Below are 27,101 nucleotides of genomic sequence, written 5' to 3' on the forward strand. Positions count from 1 at the left end.
GACATACACCAATCAACGACACAAGTTAGTGATCAATCAGCGACACAAGTTAATGACCAATTAACGACACAAGTTAGTGAACAATCAACGACAAGAATTAGTGATCAATCAGCGACACAAATTAGTGACCAATTAAGGACACAAGTTAGTGAACAATCAACGACACAAGTTAGTGATCAATCAACGACACAATTTTTTGACCAATCAACGCTACAAGTTAGTGAACAATCAACGACACGAGTTAGTGATCAATCAGCGACACAAGTTAGTGACCAATTAACGACACAAGTTAGTGAACAATCAACGACAAGAATTAGTGATCAATCAGCGACACAAATTAGTGACCAATTAAGAACACAAGTTAGTGAACAATCAACGACACAAGTTAGTGATCAATCAGCGACACAATTTTTTGACCAATCAACGCTACAAGTTGGTGAACAATCAACGACACGAGTTAGTGATCAATCAACGACACAATTTTTTGACCAATCAACGACACAAGTTAGTGTCTACGTGAAAAAAGAACGAATAAAATGCAATCCTGAGAGGAACATGAGGGATTCCTTAACACGATGGAATTTTCTGCGCAATATATCAAAGTTTGGGGACAATGCCATCCATGTTCCCGAGATAAAGGAGCTGTTTCAAGAGAAACAACAAGTCCTTTGGGATTCTGATTGGTAAGTAGTGCCTCTATATATTTGGTAACACTATTTTCTAACGAAAGAACCGATAGTTATAAAATAAAAAATCAATACACTATTTTTCATAAGATTCAGTAGTTTTACAGTAATATTTATAACAATCGCTTCTTTTATTAATCGTATTAGTAAGAACTGTATGATCGATTGCAAACGGCGTCACAATAAGCACATTAGTAATAAAATTTCAAATTTAACTTTATTTAATCTGCATCCTTTGAAGTTTTGATGTTCGTGATTTATAAGTCCCTATCAAAAAATTAAACATTTTCTAAATTGCTTGCTTTTTGACGTAGTTTTCTGTGGATCATACAATATTGTCAGCCTTTTAAACTATATTGTATACTAAGTTTAACTTTATTTTTAAATACACAACTATGTTACTAATTAATCTGAACTTTTTTGCAGGTCCTGGCTGGATCAACTGTTAACAACTGCTGAACGACTACTGAATTCTAGAAGACACAAATTTTTTTTTTATATATAAAATTGTATATATGTATCTGGTTTTATAATTACTCTTAGTTGTATCTTGTGATATTAGACTAATCATTTAATAAAAATGATTACTTTGTTATGTTTTTTTACTTCATTGTATATGTTCATAACAAAATATTTGTTTTAATAAAATATTGCTAATTTAGGATTAAAACTTTCTTTTCTTTAAACTTAATTTACTAAAATTCTATTTATATCGTTAAACCTTTAGTGACAAACAAAAAGAAAATCCTTCAGTTATATTAAATAAATTTTTATTGAAATTTGTCAAAGTAATTTATGTAATAATGTAATTTATACATAAAATATTTTCTGCCAATAGTTACAAGTAGTATCGTTATAAATTTATTAAAGTAGTTTATGTTATTTACAAATATATATTTCTAGAATATATACATAGATATTTGAAAAGAAAATCTTGAGATGAATGAAAAAGCAAACTATCGAGAAAAGTTGTACGTTAATGATAAAATGATTTTTAAATTCCTATACTTTGATAAACCATTCATTTTTTTTTCCATATTTCTAAAATATATACATATTTGAAAAGAAAATCTTGAGATGAATCAAACAGCAAACTATCGAGAAAAGATGTTTATTACGTTAAATTTCAACTTTGTTAAACCATTCAACACGATATTCGAAATTTTCAACAAAATAGCAACATTTTCTTTTAAATTTTCCTGTATATTTAAGAAACTTGTTTAGAACTGCCTGTTCACCACACATTTTCCCACAGTATAATTTCTTATTCTCTGATATTACCATGATTACGGAACTAAACGAGAAGCAAATACAGAAAAAATCCAGTGGCTCTCAAAATTTTAGCAAAAAGTATATTTTTTTATTTTCAAAGTAAAATAACTCGATTATTTTGGGCTTTTTTGAAAAACGGTAAAGAAAAATTATGTTTCTTTTATCGAGATCTGTCAGCCCAGAAAAAATATGGGATGGTCTAATATTAATTGGCTGTTATTATTTTTATTGGCGCCTTTTATAACCTATTCAAAAACTTTTCCATAATGGTAATTTTGTATTTGAATAGGAGTTAACCTGACAGTCATGAAAATGATCCACCCCTAATCTGATATCACTCTAATATCATTGGACCAAAAAATAATTGGCTCTTTCTACTAGAAACGATGATCACAGGTATGAAGAGGAAAATTAGATTATCCATAAATTTCGTTTACATCCGGAAGTTTGTTCAGCTCGCAAGTTAAAGTGCACGGACAAGAGAAAATTATGGATAAGTTGGAACATGAAGGGTTCACTTATGAAGAAATCGACGAATCAACGTATATGTGCTGCGAGCCAGCGTGCATGGCAATCATAGTTACCAACGGAAACTTGGAAATCAAGGAGAGAATTAATAATCACAGTCATTAGACCACAATCAGGCCACATAAAGTTTACACAAAGTTTTGTGTAAAAATGAGTGATAATGACGAGTCTTTGGATATTCAACAAGCTGCTGAAACTGCGCTATCCACGTTAGTGCCCGATAAGTCGAAAAACTTATACGAGACCACCCACAGCAACTTTGAAACCTGGGTCAAAGAAAAACATATTGACAATTTCACAGAAAAGGTATTGCTAGCCTATTTCCTGAAGTTATCCACTACCTTAAAACCGTCAACTCTATCTTTATGAGTGATATGTGATGAGCGATAGAAATATTCGATACTCCTCACAATGATTTACCTGAACAGAAACACAGATATTAGCAAATTCACAAACCTTATTGCATTTTTAAAAAGAAAAGCTTCCGGATATCAGGCAAAGAAATCAAAAGTATTTACAAAACTGGAAATAGAACGCTTTATGAAAGAAGCCGATGAAAAAGAATTCCTGTTAGCTAAAGTTGTCTTAATCGTTGTAGTATGTGTAAGTATTTGGAGCATGTAGGAGGGAAGAAATCAGGTTTTTGACCGTAGATGCCATTAAAGATTGTCAGTCATTTATTAGTGTGAAGATTCCGAATACAAAAACTCATTTTATAAGAGTGTTTACAATTACCGAGGGACCAATAGATGGTATCAATTTCTTACATGTATTTCGTAAGTACGCAAAACTTCGACCACTCAATTGACACATCAGCGACTGTACCCTGCCAGTTGGAATCAATACAATTGGGGGTATGCCAAAAAAGATAGCGGAGTTTCTTGGACTGTCCAACGCCATTGAATGATGTCATTGTTTCCGGCGCAGATCTACAGCAATACTGGCAGATTCAGGAGCGGACATAACAGTTTTAAAGCGACATGGAGGTTGACGATCAAGCTCGATTACAAAAAGAATCATGGGACAGAAAGATACGCCAAATAGGAAATTAAAAGCAGTTCACGTAGAAGCAGAAGCTACCAGCATTACCAGTACAAGAAATTTACTTATTTCGACTCCTACAACTTGAATTTCTCTTAGAGACGAAAAGTTGGATGCCTCTTGTATTCACTTTAATAATTTAAATAATTGTAGCTTTAAGATTTATAATAAATAAATATTTTCATTGTTTCTAACGGTTCATTTTTAACTTTTAGGCACTAGTGCCTAAACAAATGTCACTTTTAGATGCTAGCGCCTAAAAGAATGTTATTTCGAATCTCAAATAAATATCAAAAACTGTCAATTTCGAAACGCTTTCCAAAAAAATATTTAAAACAAAATGTCAGGAGATTTTACTTTTATTAACAGATTGCCGCATGGTATGCGTTTCAGAGAAATGAACTAGTGCAACGAAAATGTTACAGATCATCGAACACAATTAACTAACCGTGCTCAAATCCATAATGTCTTAATGACTCATGAAATTCCCTAGATATTTCCTATTTATTACCGTTATTACCGATTGATGCTGAAAACGGTGCCCGTTTTCCGTTTTTGTAGTGGCTAAAATGTTTGTTTCACTCCATTAAGGACTGAATTAAGACGCGAGAAAGGTTGTTAATCCGAGGAATAAATATATTATACCTTACAACCTATTTGTCAGCGATTTATTCTACTGGCAGTAGCTATCGCTGAAAAATTAAAAATATTCGAAAACAGTTGCAATTACAGTAAATTAATAGACTCAGACAAATAATGTAAATAGTCAAACCTTGATTGTTCGAAAACAAGATACGAAAATTGTACGAAACAAGGTATATACAGGGGCGCTGATATGTATGGGAACAGTCGATTATTAGCTAAGATATAAGAGCTATCGCAAAAAGTCAAATATAAAAGTTATAGTGTTTTTAAAAATATATTAGCGGGTAATAAATTTAAGTATACAGGGTCGGTCATAAAGTCGTGGCACATCGAAGTTTATTTTTTTTAAATGGAACCCCCTGTATATTATTGCATATTTCGGTTTTTCCCTCGATTCTAAGCAAAAATCGAAATACATCCAATGTACCTCAAACCAACCGTTTCCGAGTTATTGACGTTTAAAAATATCACTTAAACAATTCGATTTCATTAATTTCGATGTGTTCTGTTTCATTTAACGATGTCACTCTGCGGAAACTGTGATACTTAATATACTTACTTTGACATTAGTTCTCAAGTTAGCATTTATAGATGTATGAATTTAGGTACATTGTAATCGTAATACAACATAATGTACCTAAATTCAAAATGTACCTAAATTCAACAATTCCCGAATTATAAAGTTTTGATTTTGAAATGTTAACAGGCGCGTGGCGGGGGGGCCCGGGTAAATTGGGAGCCCCCGCACCTCATCCTTCAAAAACAATTCTCAAACAAACCGAAAACTGAAATTACATTTAGGTACACAATCCTTTTTTCAGCAATAATTAGGCTGATATAAAACAATTATTTTACACTACATTATTCTCTACAGGTATAATAATAATAATTATTGTACGGGTTAATTTGGGAATTTGGTTTAGTTCCAACCGCGATTATCATGTTTTCACGGCGTTTTTGATTAAAAGTATCATATCGGTAGACTTTTTCCATAAGCACACTTATTTTAAATGACCCTGTGAACAATATTAGCGATATAAGAATTTTTTTTTGACACGTTTCTGAGTCTTTATATACTTTTCAGTGAAAGTCTATCCCGTTGGCAAAGCCTAAACTGCGAAATAAAAAATAGTAAAACTGTTGATTTAACTTTAAAAAAATTATGTCCAACTAGATGGTCGTCAAGAGCGAAAGCATACTATCAATAAAAACTAATTTTTTGTTCGTCGTCAAGTGTCTATCGAATTTAACGCTAATACTGAAAAAACGTACTGATAGAGATGAGGCCAAGATGTTACAAGATAAAATAGAAAATTTCGAATTTATTTTCTTCCTAAATTTCCAAGGTACAATATTGGAAAATACTAACTTGCTTTCAAAATGCTTACAAAAATGATATTGACATAGGACTGGCCACAGATCTAATATCAGGAGTTCTTGTTAAAATAGAAAATTTTAGGGACAATTTTGAAAGTGTGTATGAGCTATCAATTTCAATTGCGAAATCTTGGAATATTGAAGCTCAGTTAAAAAACAAAAGAGTTCGTAGAGTCAAACTTTTGTTTGATGAAATAGCAGCTGATGAGCCCATTGAAAATCCTAAAAGTCGTTTAAAAGTCACAATTTTTTATGCTTGTTTGGATATAATTGGATATAATAATAACTCAGTTTAGAATCAACGCATTTCAAAATATTTATTCAAAATTTGAAATTTTAAATCCACAAACATTGTTGAAATCACAGGAATCTGATATCTTAGCTAATGCCAAAGTATTAGTAGACAAATATCTTAACGACCTAATACAAAATCTAGCATCGGAGCTAATTCAAGCAAAAAATTTACTTTATGAAAAAATCAAAAATTTTCACAGTATCACAGAGTTTTCTGATTTTATTTTTGAAAAAACCCAATTACTGATTAGCAGTATACCTGAGATTTGCACTGTATTCCAGTTGTGTGTTTCTGGTTCTCCCTTCTCCCTATAACATCCGCTGAACCAGAAAGAACTTTTTCTAAGCTGAAAATAATAAAAAGTTTTGAAAGGTCTACTAATTTTTCAATCCAGGTAACAACTTTTTTTTTTAATTTCTCTGGTTAAAACAAGTTCTGGTTCCATTCGTTTGCAAACGTCCGTCGCATAATTGTTACTACTTATTGACTTGGAACCCTGTACTTACGGCATGTTTTACGCGATTTTCCCTCTTCTCGGACAGTTTGGACTGTTTTTTCTAATGCATCTTTATTGTATTGATAAAAACTCTCTTTTACTTTGAGCTTCATGCTTGAAAATTTACCAAAATCTCACAAAAATCAGTCTGAACTTTGCAATACGACGGGGCTACAAAAGGGGCTACCGTCCGACCTCTCAATATATTAAATTTAACGTTGACCGCTGGTCGGACAACGTTTATTTCTTTTGGTCTGCGTTTGTCTTGAGTTTTTGCTGTCCGACCACTAAACACTACCAAAAACTCGTGATTCATTATTAATTAAGAAAGTAGATATTACAGTACGTCTGCTGGCTCTGTGTCTATAAAAGGAATGCGGACAAAAAACATTTAAATAAACAGCAATATATTTTATACGTTGACTTGACGAGTACGTCACCGCAAATCGCTCCGCCCACTCATTTTATTGGCTACTTGCAAATTTGTTGAATTTTTATTGATGGGACGCGTCGTCTAATTTTTTACGAAAAACATCGAGAGAATATCGTTTCCCCTCTCACGGATACCCCGTAGCTACAGAACGGACAGACGTACTGTACATATCAATTATCAAGGAAAAGACTAAAACAAAAGTGTTATTATGATGTAGTACTTCATAAATTAAATACAAAATTTTTAACTTACCTTACAAACTATCTCACCTCCATCTTTAACAGGCAAAAATTAGGAAGCACAAACATTAGGTTACTTTCCCGAATTTTTAACGGTTTCAGGGTCACAATTTAGGCAAAGAAAATGTTATAGAATAGAGATAAAATTTCACTTTTAACGCTTCAAATGAGTGGATAAAACTCCTTATAAACATTTCAGGATTACGTGAGTCACAATCCACTTTGCAATAATTAATTACCAGATGTAACACCTTTAACTTTTCATTCCTTAAATCGTGCATTTACTGATGATATTTTTGTAATGTAAAATCATTAATCAACTGCCGAGATGGAAATTTTATTCACTTTGTTTTTTTATACGTTCGAAGTAGTATTTTGTATTTAACTTTCCTACGCAATATTGTACCCGTATTTTTATTTTACAAAACCCACCTAAAGTGAACCTTTCATCCGTAAAGAATTATTGTATATTCCTTTTAAAAATCAACGTTAGCCATCTGGCAGGTACAACAGGTTTAAAGTATAGTACCTGCAGGTGACGGGTAACTTTACAAAGAATATAGTATTAAATTAATATGCTATTAAAGACAAAATAATATGATTAAATTTTTTACAACCCAATTTTTTTTACAGTCAATTTAAGTACACTCTGTCTACATATAATTCAATTTTCTGAATTCAAAACATCACTTATATACTTAGAAAACCACATTTAACAGAAATTATTTTAAAAAACGTAGTAGTAAGTTGAGAAAGTATTTTTTTGCCACTTTTCGCGTATTTGGCATCACTGTGCGTCGTAGAAGTAGATCGAGATAAAACAAAATTGAACGGAACAACAGGAGACAACCGAAATCCGCAAAAAAAATTCCCAACGCCCTTCTCCACAATTTCATTTTTAGTTTCGTTTAACAAATGAAAGTAGGTCAAGACAAGCCGAAACAACCGCGGATAATAATAATAATAATAATGCCTTTATTTCCAAAAAAAAAGTAAAATAAAATACAGTTAATTATTAATACATTAAAATAGTAAGAAATCATAGAAATTAAATAATTACACCACCAAAATATATATATACATATAAATAATCAAAACCCAATTTTGGAGTGGAGCGAAATTCAGAAGCATAATGCTTCTGCTCTTCCATTTAACTCCGAATGCATCCGAATGAAGTACAAAAAAAAATAGTAAAATAGTAAAAGGTGAAAAAGATTAAAATATGTCATATGAAAAAAGAACAATAAAAAAATAATAATAATAATAAGCAAAACAAATCAATAAAAAAAAACAGTGAAAAAAAACTCAATTTCAAAGAAAAAAAAAGTTTCAGTTAGATAAAGAAAAAAAAAAGACCTACTGATTTTCATAAAGCCATCGACGGGTATGCATCTTAAATGTATGAATATTTAGAGTTTTTAGGTTTGAAGGTAATTCATTATATAATTTCGCATTCAATTTCGCAATACAATAAGTGAACGAACCTTCAAAAAGAGAGGTCTTATGGTAGGGAATTGTAAGAGTGTCCTTTGCTCTAATATTAACACTATGCGCATTCTCTCTAAGTTGAATCTTCTCAAACAGGTAAGTTGGTTCTTGGGTAGTAATAATAAACTGATACAGACTCAGTGTGCCCAAACGATGCCTATTCTTCATACTGAGCCACTCCAATTCTCGAAGTTTATGCGAAACATGGTCAAATTTTCTTAGATTAAAAATATATCTCAAACATGTATTCTGCACTTTTTGTATACGATACACTTCATGAGTGTTTAAGGCTTGCGAATACAATGGAGCACAATGAGAAAAATGCGACAAAACTAGGGCATTACACAAGTTAGCCTTGAGCTTATGGCTCAGATAATACCGGTGAGGATACAGTTGTCTCAAACCAGCATATGATTTTTGAATGCAGGACGATACATGCCTGCTATAGGCAAAGGATCTGTCTATTATAACTCCCAGATTTTTCGCCTGTTAAGCCGAAACAAGACAAAGTTAGGATAAGCCGAAACAAGACAAAGTTAGAAGAGGAAACACGACCTTGACTTACTTCGGACGGTTTTCCGCATAGTGTAGAAGGTGTATAAGACTATTTCATTTCCTTATGTCACGTCTAAATCGACAAATAGAGATATTTATTTATTTAACATTTTTAAACTTTCTTGAAGATGTAGAGTGAAAACAAATCAACGTATATGATTAGTTTATTGAAACCGTTCTACAGATAGAAATAAGTTCACTAATATCAAAACGATAACAACACTTACCGATGCAGAATACTCTGGATTAATGCAGGATCCGTCTAGCAACATGCATCCTTTGTAGATGAACGAAGGTGGTAGATCATCGTCATCCTTAATGTTGATCGTAAGTGTTGTCGTCGATGATAATCTTTGCCTCTCATCTTTAGACTTGTCCTACAAACGGTGATATTTATTATTATATTGATTTAAAATAAAAACTTATGTATATTTGATATCAATTAAACAACGCGATCTTTAAATTCATTGTTGCCAACCATGAATATATTCGGCGCCGGGCTGACTAACTTGAATTTTAAAATTTCCCGCTGGGGAATCAGGTGGTAGCTCTGCCGTAAAAAAATGTCAAGTTGCCATATTTATTTATTTATTTCCTGAAATTGTCATTCGTTTTGACACTTTAGTTGTGTATTACGAGTTTTTGGTTTAAATAAATAGTGTTGTGATACTTTAAGCCTGAAAGTGTTTACTAGCAGACCTTGCAGTCGAACATTGTTCTTTTTAGAACCCCTTTTAGTGCGAATTGTACAAGATAGCTTAATAGCCGTAAAAAACTCATAGCAATTTTATTGCAATAATGGGAAAGTGACCTAAGTAACGACCCTTTATGTCCCTTTGCGTTATTATGATTTATTATGGAATTATTGCCCTGGTTTTTCAAAATGACTGAAAAATTGTTTCGGCTGTAGGTTCTCCGACTTATAATTTGGCAAAATGGTTATCAAGGGAGTTCGAAAATTTACCTGATCATGAATCTTATTGCTCAGTTAAAAATAATATTGAATTCATTAACAAAATTAAAGATATAACATTGCATGAAGGTGAAATTTTGGTCTCCTTTGATGTATCTTCGTTGTTCTCAAGTGTTCCAATTCCACATACTTTAGGCTACTTGAAGGAATTACTGAACGCAAATGGTCTCGACAACAAAACTGTGAGCGGATTTTGTTCATAAAGGGACAAATTTGCTGACAACTAAATGTTGGGACAAGTATTTTAAAATAATTAATATAATCATAGGCGGCTTTGCTATAAACGTCACAAATGTGGCAAACTGTTTACTTCAGCATTGACAGCTTGTAAGTGACTCGATACTGAGATTTACTGTAAGAAATTTTAATTTTTTTAATTTTCAATTTTGTTAATTTAATCCAAAGTAATGGTCCGTGGAAAAGCTACAAATCAAAAACTACGCGAAATTATCATTCGTCAATACAGTACTGGAAAAACAATTCGAAAAATTTCTGATGATTTAAGTACCTATTTCAACAACCACGATCTTTAATGTAATAAAAAAATATGGTGAATCTGCCAACGTAGACGTTAGAGGTAAAAGTTCGGGAAGGCCAAAAAGTTGTATCTCAGAGAGATTTACGAAATTTAGTAAAAAGTTGCAAGTCTGCGAGAAGAAGTACTCTTCGCGAAGTAACAGTTAAATGGAATACTGTAACTGGTTTAAATATATCAAGAGAATGTTGCCGAAAATATATCCACAAATGCGGTCTGGGGTTTTACAAGGTAAACTTTATTTTGTGTGGATAATCAATTACCTGAAGATTATTGACACAAATTTTTATTTAGGCCAAAGAAAAACCGCTACTGACAGAAATGGAAAAGAAAAATCGCTACAATTGGGCAAAATCTAAATTATCGTGGACACATAATGATTGGAATAAGGTCATATTTAGTGATGAGTCTAAATTTGATGTTTGCGTTGGAGATCATCGAAAACGAATAATACGAAATAAAGCAGAAGCCTTTCATAAATATTGCTTAAAGAGGGTTGTTAAATTTCCTAAGGGGATTATGGTTTGGGGTTGCATATCAGCAAGAGGTTTGGGCAAATTAAATTTTATAGATGGCACTGTTAACGCCCAAAAATATCAACATATTCTTGAGACCTCACTTTTGCCTAGTGCTCAAGAATTGTTTCCAAACGAAGACTATATTTTCCAACAAGATTGAGCATCGTGCCATTCAGCAAGATCAGCTAAAAATTAGTTCGGTAATAATAATACAAAAGTTCTATCCCATCCTTCAAGTAGTCCGGACCTCAATGTTATAGAAACTGTGTGGCATAAAATGAAACAATATTTAAGAAACCACCCTCAACGAACAATTTTTGATTTGCGGACAAAACTGCAGGAAATTTGGGATAATTTTTCTCCTCAAATGTGCCAATCTTTAGTAAATACAATGCCATTAAGAGTTCAGGCAGTTGTTAAGGCGAAAGGTGATGCAACTCCGTATTAAACAAATTTCTTGTTGTGCTGTCCCAATATATAGTTGTCAGCAAATTTAGCTTGATTTTGTCAAAATAAGCTATTATCAAAAGTGATTTGTTTGCAAAGTTATAAAAATATAGTAAAATTGTCTAGATCATATTGTAATGTTTGAATTTAGAATAATAAACAAAATAAATCGAGTCGTTTTAACAAATTACTATTTTTATTGCAAAAAAAGACCTTGTCCCCCCTTGTTTATCTTACTTATTTTAGAGCCCCCTGTACAAAAGAAACATTATTTCCATCCAATCCTATACACTAATTTTTTAAGGATATAGGGCAAACCATAAACAACCAATATTATATTTGAACCCCAACCATTACCACCAGCAAGACAGCAAATTGTAGATCATCCATCACACTTGGCAAACTCATTTCAGATAACTATCTATGACAGCGCGGTGTAATCTTATTTGCAATAAGGTCGGAAGGTTAAAAAAATAAATCAGAGGCGGGTTTGTTGGGTTTCTATAGTATTTTTTTAATTATTTATTTAATAGACTTATTATAAAACTTAATACGTGTAACATTACACTAAATTGTACTAAAAGAGTAGGGGTCGTCATTTTCTTAATAATTTCTTGATCTTGTCTTGATTTCAAGACAAGATCAAGACAAGAAGTGATTTTTGGTTTCAAGACAAGACAAGAAATTACTTCTCAAGATCAAGATTTCTTGACAAGAAATCAAGAAAATCTTGAAATTTCTTGAAAATATAAAATATAAAAGGAAATACTCATTTACGAGTACTTAGGTATAAAGCAAAAAAAATATTTGTACGAAGCGGCACTTTGTCGGATGTCCAATGCCCAAAGTTGACATAAGTAGGTACGTCCAAAGTCGGATGTCCAAAGTTGACATACTGTGGCCAAATTAATTTGGAACCTATTTTAATGCCTAATCATTTTTTAATTTTTGAATGCTTTTTTTTATAATTTTTGGATTTGTTATGGCTTACGATATTAGAATAAAAAACTTTGCAAAGCGGATCTACTTGTGGCATACAAACTTTTGAATTAACGTAAAACTTTTAAAATAAAAAAAATAATACATTTTAATGTACGAAACTGAAGTAGAGTAGCTTTTGTCATTGTTGTTTATCTGTAGTAGTCAAAGAATATACCTAGCTAGAAAAAGAATGGACTCTGCCATACTGAGAAATGGTCCTACAGAAGTGGCGCCATCTATTGAGTAGGGCTTGTTATAAATGGATCGAAGCGCGGGCTTTTTAAATGAGCGTATTTATTGAATTTTACTCTAAAATAATTAAATTTGATTATTAAATATTATTTTTTACACAAATTCAACAATACTAATAACAAGTATCGTTGTGATGTGTAAAAATAAGATTTAACAGTATAATTATACAATTATTAAATAAAATTAAAGCCAAACATGTGAAATATTATTTATTATTTAAAGTTCTTATTTATAAGTCAAATAATAAAACATCGTTTATTATAATACAACAAGACCAACGTAATACGCTCAAAGTTTTGTAAATGGAGTAAATATAAATAGGTACTTAAATGATGGCAAAAATAAAAACTTACATTATATTTTTAGGGCCAGAAACACAAGGAATTGTCTAATTAAAACACATATAACAAATTATAGTTTGAAAAACGTTTTGAAAATCATTTATTTGATAATATTATGATTGGCGCTATGACAACGACAATTTTTTGAGAATTTGACAATAATATGACAATGGCCGTTGGAAACTATGGAAACTACAAAAAATCTGATTTACAGCCATTTGGCAATAACTAGTAGCAAGTTCTTAACCTAAAAATTAATTGCACTACCACCTAGTGGCTAGGGCTGGAACTATTTTATTTGAGATTTCCGTGGAAACGGTGGAACCGCTTTTGCTATTTCACTTTCCCGCCCCTGAAGTAGTAGTACTATCACTGTCACTACTGTCAAAGTCACTAATTAAACTTCTACGTCCAGGTGTCTGAGGTGGTAGGTGTTCTGCACCAGATTCAATTACGAATGGCTCAGATTTGCTGCTCAAGGAACCATCACAATCACTCATTTTAATGTTAGATAATAATAATTAACAAAATTATGTAAATCTGATGATTTGGGCTACTGTAGTATAATGAGCCCAAAGTTTTTGAATTTTTGAAAATTAGATGCACGACCCTCGATTTTACGCATAAAGCATAAACATCACATTAACCAATCTCACCGCGACTTTTAAACAGGGGGTTCCCTTTAATAAACGAATTTTAAACGGGGGTTCCCCTTTGTCAAGATATCCAGAAATTTCAAGATTTCTTGAATCATGACAAGAAATCAACTCTCAAGAAATGGCCAAGACAAGATTTTTAATAATACTTGAAAATATTTCAAGACAAGACAAGAATTGCTTGACAAGACAAGAAATTGCTTGACAAGACAAGAAATTGCTTGTCAAGACAAGATTTCTTGTCTTGCCGATCCCTATAAAGAGTGTCCAACTTGCCTTTTCCGGCTCACCGCATTCACAGGTACATGGTAGATGCACGACCTTATTCTTAATCTAATGATGCACCCTGGTCGCCAAGTTATTTTACTTTAAATACAGGGTGTCCCAGAAATAAGTGCAAGTATTTTAACTGATAGTAAATAAATAAATAAAGTGCCTTTATTGTCAACAAATTTTACAATTTGTAGACAAAGGTAAAGTTAACAAACAAACAAACAAAAGAGACTACAAAACATTATACAAATAACATTGTCAGTCTTATTGTTTAAAAAAAACATTTATAAATGTTTACAATGTCAAAGAACAAAAAAATAAAAACAAGATTCCAGAATATTTAGTAAGTTTATACTTACTAAATATCAATGACCTCATATCAATGGTAAATATAGTACTAGCAAATATTAGACCAGTGTTTACAAGATCAAATTCGATTATCAAAATATAAGTCATTTACGGCGTAGAAAGCCTTGTCTAGTAAATAAGATTTCAATGCTTTGCGAAATGAAGAAAATGATGTTATGGATTTGATTTCAAATGGCAGGTGATTGTGCATTTTTTCGAGTTGTATAATATTGAACTTTAACTAACTCTGAGCGTGGGGCAGGTAGATAAAGATCTTGCTCCGCGTTCCTGAGTGGATAAGTGTGAGATGGCCTTTCTTGAGAAGCTGATACATGCTTACGTATTAGGCAAACGCATTCAAATATAAATAAGGAAGGAAGAGTTAATATTTTTAATTTTTTAAAAAAAGTCCTGCCAATGAGTTCTGCTGTTTAGTCCCAGTGAATATCGAACAGCTCTCTTCTGGAGCTTGAAAATGCGGTCAAATTGAGTTATAGTTCGACCACAGAAATACGTCAATGATGTTTTTTTGCGTACAAAAAAAATAAAATATAAATAAAAAATCCAAAATTTTCGCGAAAAAGTACAAAACACCGACCCAAGATTTCGCTTGCCCTGAGAGGGTATATAAAAATATACCTAACTAAATAACTACTTACTACCGGTTTAAATAAAAATTTCCACATTTCCCATTGTGAGAAAATCGTAAAAACTAATAGTCTATTCTTAGTTCATGTAAAGTTATATCTTTTAATGACTATTGTTTCTCTCAGGCAGGTCTTATTAGTTTTTACGTTCATATTATTGTTTTATCGCTAGCATTTTACTTTGAGGAAGTTATATAATTTCATTATTTCTTAATTACTTGGCGTTAATAATTCAATTAAAGCAATGTTACGCAACATAAAATTAATTCTGCTTTTTTATTGGCTAATTTGTCTTACTGCAGCATTGATTGCATATTTTTAGTTTGGAACATGCAATCCTCTAAACTTAAGCTTCATTCATAACCTCGAAATTAATCGAATAAATTAGTGGTTTCAATTAGCGTAAAAGTTTCTTTCTGTAATATCAATGTAAGCATTCAGAAAGACAAAATTAGTGGTAGTTATGTTCAAAAGATTGATTGACGTATTCAATTGTTTTTTGTCACTTCCTGTTTCACCGGAAATGACTACAACTTTTGATTTTTAAATGACACCCTTGGTATTTTTTTACTTTATTCGATAGAAAATGGCACTCTGAATAGAATGACATATCATATATCAACATTGTAAAATTGTAAAATAAAAATTAGACGCAGAATACAGTTAGCAAAAACTGCCACAACGCGTCTTACAAGAATATGGCAGATCAGATTGATAACAACACACACAAAAAAGAATTTGCTGCATAAAATTTTCTTCTCAATATTTCTTTATGGAGTGGAATCCTGGACCATCAAAGCATCGGATGACAAGGCGCATGATAGACAGCTTTGAAATGTGGTGCTACAGACGTATGCTGAGAATACCCTGGACAGGTAGATTAGGTTAGGTTCGTTATTGAGCTCAGCATCTCTTTCGGCTATCTGTCTGAAACGCATTCTCGAGTACTTTGGACATATTGCTCGAAGACCTGCCGACAACATGGAAAAAAATATTATAACTGGTGATGTCCAAGAAAAAAGATGTAGAGGTCGGTCCCCAACAAAATGGATCGATCAAGTAAGACAAACAACGGGTCTACCCCTAAACTCAGCTATCCATTGAGCTGAAGACAGATTAGTCTGGAAAGATCTTATAAAACAAAAAGTATTCTCATAGAAGTCACGGCCCCTTGATTAAAAATTAGTGTTTTTAACACATCCATGGTACTATAGATTGAAATTTAAAATACGATTTGTTTTTAAGCGAAAATGTCAATATTTGACATATGATATATCCATCCTATTCAGAGTGTCATTTTCTATCGAATAATGTAAAAATATACCAAAGAGGAAGTGACCAAAAACAACTAAATACGTCAATCAATACTAATTTATGTCATATACTAATATATAACAAATCTCGTTTTTTTATCTGAAAAAATAATATTATATTGCCTTTTTGTTGCATTTCCTTCTTTATATAAAATTATCAGTGATACAGTGTGTTTCATTTTTGATATCTTTGCTGGATATATTCGCATACCTACTTACCGTGGCTAAAATAGTGAGGAAGTATCTCTGGGTTTTTTCGAAATCCAGAGTTTTGTTAACTGTAACTTGACCCTGGTGAGGATAATTTATACTAAAGTATCCGTATCCATCTTCGCTGTGGATCCTTTGACGTCCCATACCTTCGTCTGGTGGTATATCGGTTCCTAAATTATATTAAAACAATGTTATTATTAATATTACTTTACTCGAAACCTTTGAGTCTATATTTACATTTTATTCTTTAAAAACCTTAAGGTATAACAGTTTATCGAATATTTTTGAACAAATTGTACAATTTCCTTTAACATTTTATGTAAAAGAAAACTCTTTACACCAGTTTACTGAAGATTTTTGGACCAATTGTATATCTTTCTTTATAGATATTTTTTTCTATATAAAGACAGGTAAAATAAGCATTGTCGTAAGTTATTTTGATTAAACCAATATAGATATATGATTAATTATAGTTACTTAAAATAAGATATTTATACCTTTGATTATGGAATATTCAACTTGTCCATTCACTCCGGTATCTTTGTCTTTGGCATTGATATTTTGAAAAATCGTCGTTCCTATAGGCGTTAGCTAGAAGGAAATAAAAACAAAATATATCCTGTAGATTATGTCTATAAAACTAATTAAATGCGAGTTAAATGCGGGTGAAATTAAATAATCTGGACAAGAAATAATGTTTATTAGTATACTTGATCATTAGCGTTACCAGGCGCTAATGATCATGTAATTGAATATATTTTTAATATCATGTCGTTCTGTACTAATGAGCAATGTAAACCTTTAATCGAGGATTATAAAGCTTCGTTCAGATCCTCGAAATTGTGGAATAAAAATAAATTAGTGGGTTCAATTAGCGTAGAAATTTGTTCCTCTAATTTCAAAATTAGTGGTAGTAATTTTCAATTAGTAGAAAAAGTTAAAACTACTACTTTTTCCACTAATTATACTTTAAAATTTGCGAGTAATGTCTTTTTAGCCTTTGATTACCATCCATCAAGACGAATTGTGGTTGTAAATCAAAAGAATATTGTTTTGTAAGGTTTTTATGTATTAGGCTTTCGCTATGGATACAAACTGACTACCACAAGCTGTTGCTAGGATATTCTATTAATTTTAATTATTGTATTTTTTAAACATTGTGAATTTATCGCAAATTCATTAGTATAAAATATGATTGAAACCACAAATTTATTCCACTAATTTCGAAGTTTTCAATGAAGCTTAAATGTGTTATATTTATTATTTAATTTGAACATTGATATGATACATTTTCAATTTGAATTAAATATACAAACTGTTACTTAATAACCATGCTAATATTTAAAGCATTTTTTTTATTATCATAATATCTTAACTTTTGACAAACACGGTAGTAACATTTTCTAATTTGTTTTTTCATAAAAACTCTGATGTTATTATAGATATATTATTACAGTTGGGGGTGTTGGAACCTTTGGTGTATTGTGGTGATTTAGTGTTTTATTTAGCCTCGAAGGAAATTAAAAGATAATTTTTTATGTGCATCAAAAAAATGTATTTTGATGCATAGAAAAAATGTAACAAATTTCATTAGAGTTGTGATGAAAAAAAAATAGAAAATTTTACCACCCTGTATCTCAAAAGTTAATATATTCCAGATATTCATATGATTTTTTTTTCTTAGACTAGATCTAAGAATCATCCCTTTAAATGTTAGCATGTCATTAAGGAACACCCTGTATATTTATATAAAAATAAGCAGCGTACATCCTTATTAATGTATGCAACACTGGTATAATCTAAGTGTGTTGTACTTACTTCTGATATGCTAGTTTCGTAGGGCGTTCCTACAAATTGTGGGCTATTATCGTTGATATCTGTCAGTCTTACTATCACAGGAATTGTCTTAATTTTATGAGTCGCTCTTATCGTACATATTAACTGAAAAAAAAGAAAAAAAAATATATTACAATATTTGTTTAAAACACACTTTCTTGTTGTTTAGAGTGTAAAAAAATATCCTCAGTTACCGTCACAGTTATTTTTATTTAACATCTTATTTTGTATGAATAATAACCACAAAAAGACTCGAATCATATTTTCTGACACAATAAGTAAATTCTTTGTCTATAAATCGAAAGTTTCTGAAACAATATATTGAAACTTGTTCTAAATATTTTATTGAAAGTATTAGGAAACAAAACTGACAATAAATGGACATGATAATAATAAGATTATTGTGTAAATTTAATAGAGTGTAAAGCTGAAAACGTAAACGATGTACAAAATATTGTTTCGAGTTCATATTGAAACAATTCAGATCGTAACTTATTGTGGGCTTTCACGATGCGAAATCATAGTTATTTATTGTTATCTATTAAAGGAAATAGCAAGCAAAAGTGGAGCTAGTTTGTTTGTTCGATAATATACTGTTTTTTTTTTCTCAATTAGGATTTCGACAGACGATGATAGAAAAAATGCAGATGACGTCCGTACCAATCCATTTATTTCATGTCATCTCTTGTTGTTTTTAACCAGTTTTATTGGTTTATTTCAAAAATGACGATGCTATTTCAATATTATTGGTTTGAGAGAATGATGAATGACAAACGGACGCCACGCCGCATAGTGGATCGACCCAATGCAATTTGCTGGACATTCAGCAATTATGCAAAATTTCTAACTGAAGACGTTTTTTTGAATAAATGTGTTTTAGAATCTTCAAATTTGTTAAAAATAGTCATAACTTTATTATAGATTACTTACTGAATAGTGCAGGGGTGTTTTTCCAGAATATACAGGGTTGTTCACCACATACGACACGGAGTATTGTAGCTAAACGGCCAGATTTTTACAAATTGTAAGTTTTGGGTTCGTTGAAGGATACAGAGCTACAATCCCAAATAAATACAAGATACAGTATCCCAAAAATAAAAAATATCAAAGTTTATTTTTTAAATGGAACACCCTATATATTATTACATTTTTAGTTTCTACGATTAAAATAAAGGTAAATTTGATTAACGTTTATTACATGTAGTTTTTTGAAATATCTTCAATTTTGTGAAATTGCAGTATAAATTTTAAGGCTTCATTTCTCCGAGGATATCAAAGTTTTTAATACTAAATATTTACTGAAATTTATTTATTGATCAGTTATTGTATTGCAATAATAAAACTTTACTACCTTATACAGAGTGTCTAAAATGTATTTTAAATAATTACTTAGCTTTAAACGGCAATAACTTGTTAAATTTAAATGGAACACCCTGTAGATTTTATGCGAATCAGATGCACAATTTAATTGTCTATCAAATTGTATTATACCATTTTTTACCTATTTCTTCAAGTTTCCGTAGAAAATGCATTTTCTTGTAATTTAGAACTCATTTATCAATATACCCATGGAATACTGACATTTTAGATTATTTTTAAAGATGTACCAAATTTTTAAAGAGTACAGATACTAATATTGTCGATATATTTCGTTTATTTCATTAAAAAATTAAAAAAAACTGTTTAAATATTTGTTAAAGAGAACCAATTAATACGATTTCAGTATTCAAACTACATTAATTGACTGTTTGCGTTGATTAATAATAATTGCTCCAAATACTAAAAAACTGAATTATGTATGTGTATTAGACAGTGTGGTAAAAAGTAACACCTTAAAAATTATATTTAATTTGTTGACAAATGCTTATTTATAACAACAGAGACGTTCATTTTCATAACTTATTATTATATTGATTTCTGATTCAAATCCACATTTATTTAGAATAATTTATTAACGAACACAAAAGTATGTAGTTAATTAGTATTTGGGCGGAAATACTGGTGGTATATTTAATTAATGGTATACTCTTTTATAAAGATTTAAATAGTTTTCTTTTTAGCATACAAATGTTAGTAATATTATCGTTTTAGTAAAACGATAATATTACTCTGTCTTATTCGAGTCTGTATTATTATGTCTTACTCTGTATTATTAGTCTGTACATTTTGTACATTTGTTGTTATAAAACAATCTAAAATGTCAATATTCCATGGGTATATTAATAAATGAGGTCTAAATTATAAGAAAATGCATTTTCTACGAAAACTTAAAGGTATAGGTGAGAAATGGTATAACACAATTTGATAGACAATTAAATTGTGCATTTGATTCTCATAAAATATACTGGGTGTTCTATTTAAAGTAAATAAGTTGCCGTTTAAAGCTAGTAATTATTTAAAATAAATTTTTAGACACTCTATATAAGGTGGTATAATTTTTTATTATTGCAACACAATAACTGATCAATAAATAAACTTCAGTAAATATTTAGTATTAAAAAGTTTGATATCCTCGGAGAAATGAAGCCTTAAAATTTATATTGCAATTTCGTAAAATTGAAAATATTTCAAAAACGGTAAGGTTTAAGTGTAATAAACCTTAATAAAATTTACCTTTATTTTAATCGTAGAAACTAAAAATGCAATAATATACAGGGTGTTCCATTTAAAAAAATACAACTTTGATATTTTTTATTTATTACACTCTGTATCTTGTAAAAATATTTTTAAATTGTAGCTCTAATAGTCCTTCAACGAACCCAAAACTTACAATTTGTAAAAATCTAATCGTTTAGCTACAGTACTCCGTGTCGTATGTGGTGAACAACCCTGTATATTTTATGTGAATTTCCGTATTAAATTGATTATTACAAATTAAACTGCATAATTTCATACTTATTCCAAAACTTAATTAACTTTTTATCATATTTTTATTCTATATGAATTATGACCTTGCGATTTGTCCAGTTCTTTAATACCAACATGTATTCAATAACAATAATTTTCAAAGTCTTAATTATTGTATAGTGTATCATAAAAAATTAAATTTTAAACAAAATTTTCCATATTTAGAATTATTGGTCATCACAAATTTTCATTTGACGAATTTGTCATTTTCTCTGAAACATTTTGTAAACATACCACCTTTTTTATGCAAGATCTATATCACAAAAGCTAGAAGTTCAAACCAATTAAGCAATAAAAATGCAACAACCTTTTACAAGACACGATAATAACACCTAACGATATTCCTATTACTAGCTATATTCCTATTATTATAGCCTATTATTTCGTTTGAGCTAGACAGAATGAAAGAGAGCCAAGCCAGTGAAGAAAAAATAAGAACAAGAACTCAGTTGGTGCGTGAATCGGCTGAAATGCAAAATGGCATTGTGACATTTTAATTATCTGAATAACTAGGAGGGTCCAGCGCGATTTCAAGGTTCTGAATCAATCACTACGAGGGTTGTTCGATAAATTGACTCAATGAATGGTTTTTCCACATACAGGGTGGTCCGAACTGTATTCCGGAAACTTCGGCACCATATTCTGCAGATAAAAATAAGTAAAAAAGTTCGTATGAATGTATCTCCTAAAATGCTTAGTTCCGGAGATACAGGGTGTAGAAGTTTCATTTTTATTTCGATTTTTTCCAAATAATTTCTGAAGTAACGTCAATATTTGGATGGAAATTGGTGTCTAGGAGTTTTTTGACATGAAAAATTTGATTTTGATGTCAATATCACTCCTGCTGGTAGAGGGCGCCACCTACATGTGTTTTAACTGTTTTGAAGCGTAATAACTTTTTGTCCGTACCTGTATAAAACTACCGAGGAACAAAATATACATTTCTATGATTTTTTACGTAATAAATATCTCTTTGTAAAAATCGCTACGAGCAACCGTTCTCAAGATATCTAGAATGGAAATAGTCAATACATGTCATTATTGACGAAAAATAAACATGTTGAGTAAATAGTTAAATTCACTGAAATAATAAATTTGGGAAATTTTTATTTTTTTATCTTAATCATAAATTTTTCTGCAAAACAATGATGATAAAATAGTTTCTCTTGAACTTTTGGCACAAAAACTTTCAAATTTATGATTTCAGTCGCTATTTAGTCATCATGTCAATGATGACAGGTATTGATAATTTCAATTCCAAATATCTCGAAAACCAATACTCGTAGCGATTTTTACCAAAGCATTTTTTACGTAAAAAACGTCGTAAATGTATATTTTTTTACTCAGTAGTTTTATACAGGTACGGACGAAAAGTTATTACTCTTCAAACCAGTTAAAAAATATGTTGGCGCCCTCTACTAGGAGGAGTCAGATTGACATCAAAATCAAATTTCTCATGTCAATAAACTTTCAGACACCAATTTTCATGCAAATATTGACGTTACTGCAGAAATTATTTGGAAAAAAATCGAAATAAAAATGAAACTTTTATACCCTGTATCTCAGAAACTAAGCATTTCGCATTTTAGGACATACATTTATACGAACTTTTTGACTTACTTTTATCTGCAGAATATGTTGCCGATGTTTCCGGAATAAAATTCGGACCACCCTGTATAAGTTGGACAACATTGGAGACAAAATGGTATATGCATAGTGGCTTTTAAATGCACATAATTTGTAAAAATCGTTTTTTTAATAGGCGGCTTTGGTTGTTTGAAAGAAAAACGCGACATGTTAAAACTTAAAAACTTTATGACAAATTTGACAGAAATAGCGCAAGAACACCAGAAATAGATTTTCAAACATATTCAAAGATATAACAACAAACTCGATGAACATTTAGTAATCTATAAATAAATACATGGAAACTAATAGACATAATAATAGATAATCCCTTAAATAAGAGCATAAAGTAAGCAGAGTGTTCAAAATCGGGTTATTAGTAAAAGTCAATATATTCCATCTGTCTAATCAACCGATTGGATATTATACAAAGAGGTAAAGAATATAATTATTTCCGATTCTTATAAATATTTTCTTATACTGATAACTTTTACTGAATTTGATATTACGAGTTCCAAGGGTTGGGTGACATAGTTAAAATAAAAACATAGACTGAGCATCTCATTCATAAATAGCTGGCACAGCGCGGTCAGACACTGTCTTAGTTATTGTTGTTAAACCGAATAGCGTTATAACAGTATTTACACGAGCGATAGATAGGTTGTCGATCTGTCGTAACGGTCGTTCCCCGACGTACTCTGCCGAGAAACACAACACTGTCTTTCGTTTCTCAAGTACACCTGAACTCTCCGTATCATAAATGGGTAGTTTTTTTTATTTAATGAAGCTATAATTAAATTGAAAAATATATCGTATTTAAACTTTTTGATATTTTATTAAGATTTAGGACAGGTTTATTTTGTAAAACTTTAGAAAAAACAATGTGAGTCCATTTTTGATAAAAATAATAAAAATGTTGGAAGACGTCGATGTCTCCATACCTTGCTCCATACCTTCTTGGGAAGAGGGGAACTATGAAGTTAAAGCCTTTTTTACATCTAAAGTTTAGATGTAAAAAATCATATATTCTCCTAGAAATTTTACAATCGAAATTAGGTAATTTTGAAATTAATAATAAATTATTAATTTTAGTCAAACATTTACAACCCCTAATATTAATCAAAACAGGATCTATTCCACAGATATAAATAGAATCGGCGACAGGAGAGAAAAAAAAATATGATTGTTGTAATTTTTTTTCTGGTTAAGTGATGTCTTATTATGTAAAATTAGAGAAAACAAATCTGTTCCATTAAGCAAGGAAGGTGATAGGAAGTGGATAAAAATAAAAACTACATTTATTTAACTCGGTACTACACTTTATTATACCGGGTGCGTCTCAAAAGTGGTTTATCCCCATAAATTTTTTATATTTTCAAATAAAATGACAAGATTTGAGTATGTTTAAAATATGAAATAAATTAGGATTGATTGACGCATTCAATTGTTTTTGGTCACTTCCTGTTTCAGCGGAAATGACTATAACTTTTAATTTTTTAATACAAACCCTCGGTATATTTCTACTTTTTTTTCGATAGAAACTACTGAACAACTCTGAATAGAATGACATATCATATGTCAACGCAACATTTCGCAATAACGTTAATTGTAATTGTAACACGCGGTTCAATAATACCAATTTGACTCATCAATATTCATAAAAAAATGCTTTTTCCAAATATGCTAATGAGTCACCCTTGTTCCATTTGAAAAAATTGACATATGTATGATTAAAAATACGATTTGTACATCTTTTAACCGGCTTAGACAAGACACGAAACCTATTAGACGATCAAAACTATTTTCCAAGGCTTTTGATTAAATACTTAGTGGATTGAAAAAACTGGATTGAAATTCTAAAATAGGATATGTTTTATAAAGAGACAATGTCAAAAGTTGATGATGATATAGTCATTCTATTCAGAGTGTCATTTTTTATCGAATAAAGTAGCAATATAGACGGGTGCCTTTAAAAACTCAAAAGATGTAATCATTTCGGTGAAACAGGAAGAGACCAAAACAATTGAATACGTCAATAAATCCTAATTTATGTTTATATACCTACTAACGCGATCAGAATTGTTTTTCTATCTGAAAAAATAAAAAAAGTTATAGAGTTGATACCACTTTTGAGACCCGGTATATTAAAAAATATTGTTTCATAATGTAATATCATTTTAAAATTCTTATATTTTAGAATAAACCGGAATATATTTTTAATAAAAAGCATTATTAATTATTAACAGGGTTATAATTATGATGTTTGTTACAATGTAAGTAAGTAAATAATGTAATGTAAAAGAAAAAAAACTCAGTTTGCACATCGTCATAAAAACAATTTTCGTACCACGAATTAGGGACAAGATTTTAATCTGTATACTTATAGGATACCTAATCTGTGCTAATAGACATAATAATAGATAATCCCTTAATAAGAGCATAAAGTAAGCAGAGTGTTCAAAATCGGGTTATAGGTTAGTAAAAGTCAATATATTCCATCTGTCTAATCAACCGATTGGATATTATACAAAGAGGTAAAAAATATAATTATTTCCGATTCTTATAAATATTTTCTCATACTGATAACTTTTACTGAATTTGATATTACGAATTTCAAGGGTCTGGTACATTACAACGATCTTTACCAGGATTTCTACGTGGGTTTTACACAGGGTGTTCAATATAATGAATCACTGAATTGAACCTGCCTTACCTGTTTTAGGCATATTCATTCAGGTTTGCGAGAAATTTACTGCTGGTGATCAAGGGAAATGCAAATCGGGCTTAGTGGGACGATTTTGTGAATATATGGTGTGAAAAAAACAACAATATCCTATTATTTATTGTGTATAAATTGTTTCATAATATTGACACAGAGAAGAATGATTTCGTGTTAGATGTTTAGTTTTTAAAGATGCTGTAATAAATCTATATTATTTTTGAAGTGAAACTTCTTTACGCGCGATGAGAATAAAAATTGAAGGCCATGACACATGAGACGCGAGACGTGAGAGGAAAAGTGGTAACGTTAACTTTTTGATCTTGAAGCGTCGTAACTCGGGCCCTATATAAGCTAGGGGACTGAAACTCGCAATGTAGATGTGGTTCTTCGAGCCACATTTTTTTATGATATTTTGACGACGTTTCGTATTCTACAAAACCCCATCATCAATGAATCAAATCAAAAAATCGTCCGATTTAAATGCAATTCGGTATGTTGATAGATTGGACCAAGGCCAACTTTACCGTGTACGACACGTGCCACTGTAACAGTTAGTTTTGACGTAAGAAACGTCAAAATTTGATGTCGCCCTATCGCGACCAAATTTGGTGGGTAGGCTATGTGAGAGACGGTGCACAGGGTCCCACCCTGCAAAGTTGGATACGACGTTTCGTTTACATTTTCATCAGGGTGGGACTAAGGATTCAATATTGACGAAAAATGTGGGTCGATTTCGGCATAATTGGGGACGGGCTACAGGATGGCGCCCTTGACGTTTCGAACCGATGCGTCTAAATGGACGAAATCATCAGGATTTTTCTTAATTATGGTTTGATTGGAACCAAACTCGGCTAGAGGTACCTGACTGGAGTTCTCAGACGTACAGAAAGTGTACATAGTGCACACACAATTTTTTTTTCCTTCTACACCAAATGTTTTACTTGATGTGTTTGACAGAACAGGTAAGACTGACAGGGAAAACATGAAGTGTATATAGGAAGCTTTAAGTATGCATATCTTTAATACGTAAGTTTTATTTACTAAACCTATGTACTATAACACTGGTAATTTTATTTAATTAATACTACACACCCAAACAAGTAAAAAATCGTTCACTGCAAAATAAATAAAAAACGAAAGGTTGCAAAACCCGTTTAATCGTTAATTTCGAAAGAACAGTTCTATAAAATTAGGTTAAAGACAAATAAATAGCAAATTAACTGTAATTTTTTTCGACGATTTATGCTTTATATACTAATCGTATAAAACCATATAGGTATCTAGGAACCGGTGAATTGCTTTTAATTTACCTAAAAATATTTACTAGTAATTATGATGTAATCAATTAAGTAATATTTTCCGTTAATTATTGTAATAGGTAATAGTATATCGAAGTTAGAAGTATTTATTATATGCCTGTCTTTAATAGAAATATATTAGACAGTTTATATAGATTTT

The 27,101-nt window shown here is 30.8% G+C and overlaps 1 protein-coding gene across 1 annotated transcript in view; it reads right to left on the reverse strand.

Annotated features, from left to right (window-relative positions):
* The window catches only part of LOC115882652 (cadherin-99C), a 243,377-nt gene that overhangs the window by 90,962 nt on the left and 125,314 nt on the right, over positions 1-27,101 (reverse strand). Inside the window, exons 5-8 of the mRNA XM_030900847.1 lie at positions 18,371-18,493; positions 17,050-17,143; positions 16,559-16,722; positions 9,283-9,432 (exon numbers count right to left, since the gene is read on the reverse strand). Of these exons, the coding sequence (XP_030756707.1) occupies positions 9,283-9,432; positions 16,559-16,722; positions 17,050-17,143; positions 18,371-18,493 (531 nt within the window). The remainder of the gene's footprint in view (positions 1-9,282; positions 9,433-16,558; positions 16,723-17,049; positions 17,144-18,370; positions 18,494-27,101) is intronic.

This window comes from Sitophilus oryzae, unplaced genomic scaffold (assembly GCF_002938485.1).
Source record: "Sitophilus oryzae breed Bouriz unplaced genomic scaffold, Soryzae_2.0 scaffold_179_pilon_pilon, whole genome shotgun sequence".
NCBI classification, from domain to species: Eukaryota; Metazoa; Arthropoda; class Insecta; order Coleoptera; family Curculionidae; genus Sitophilus; species Sitophilus oryzae.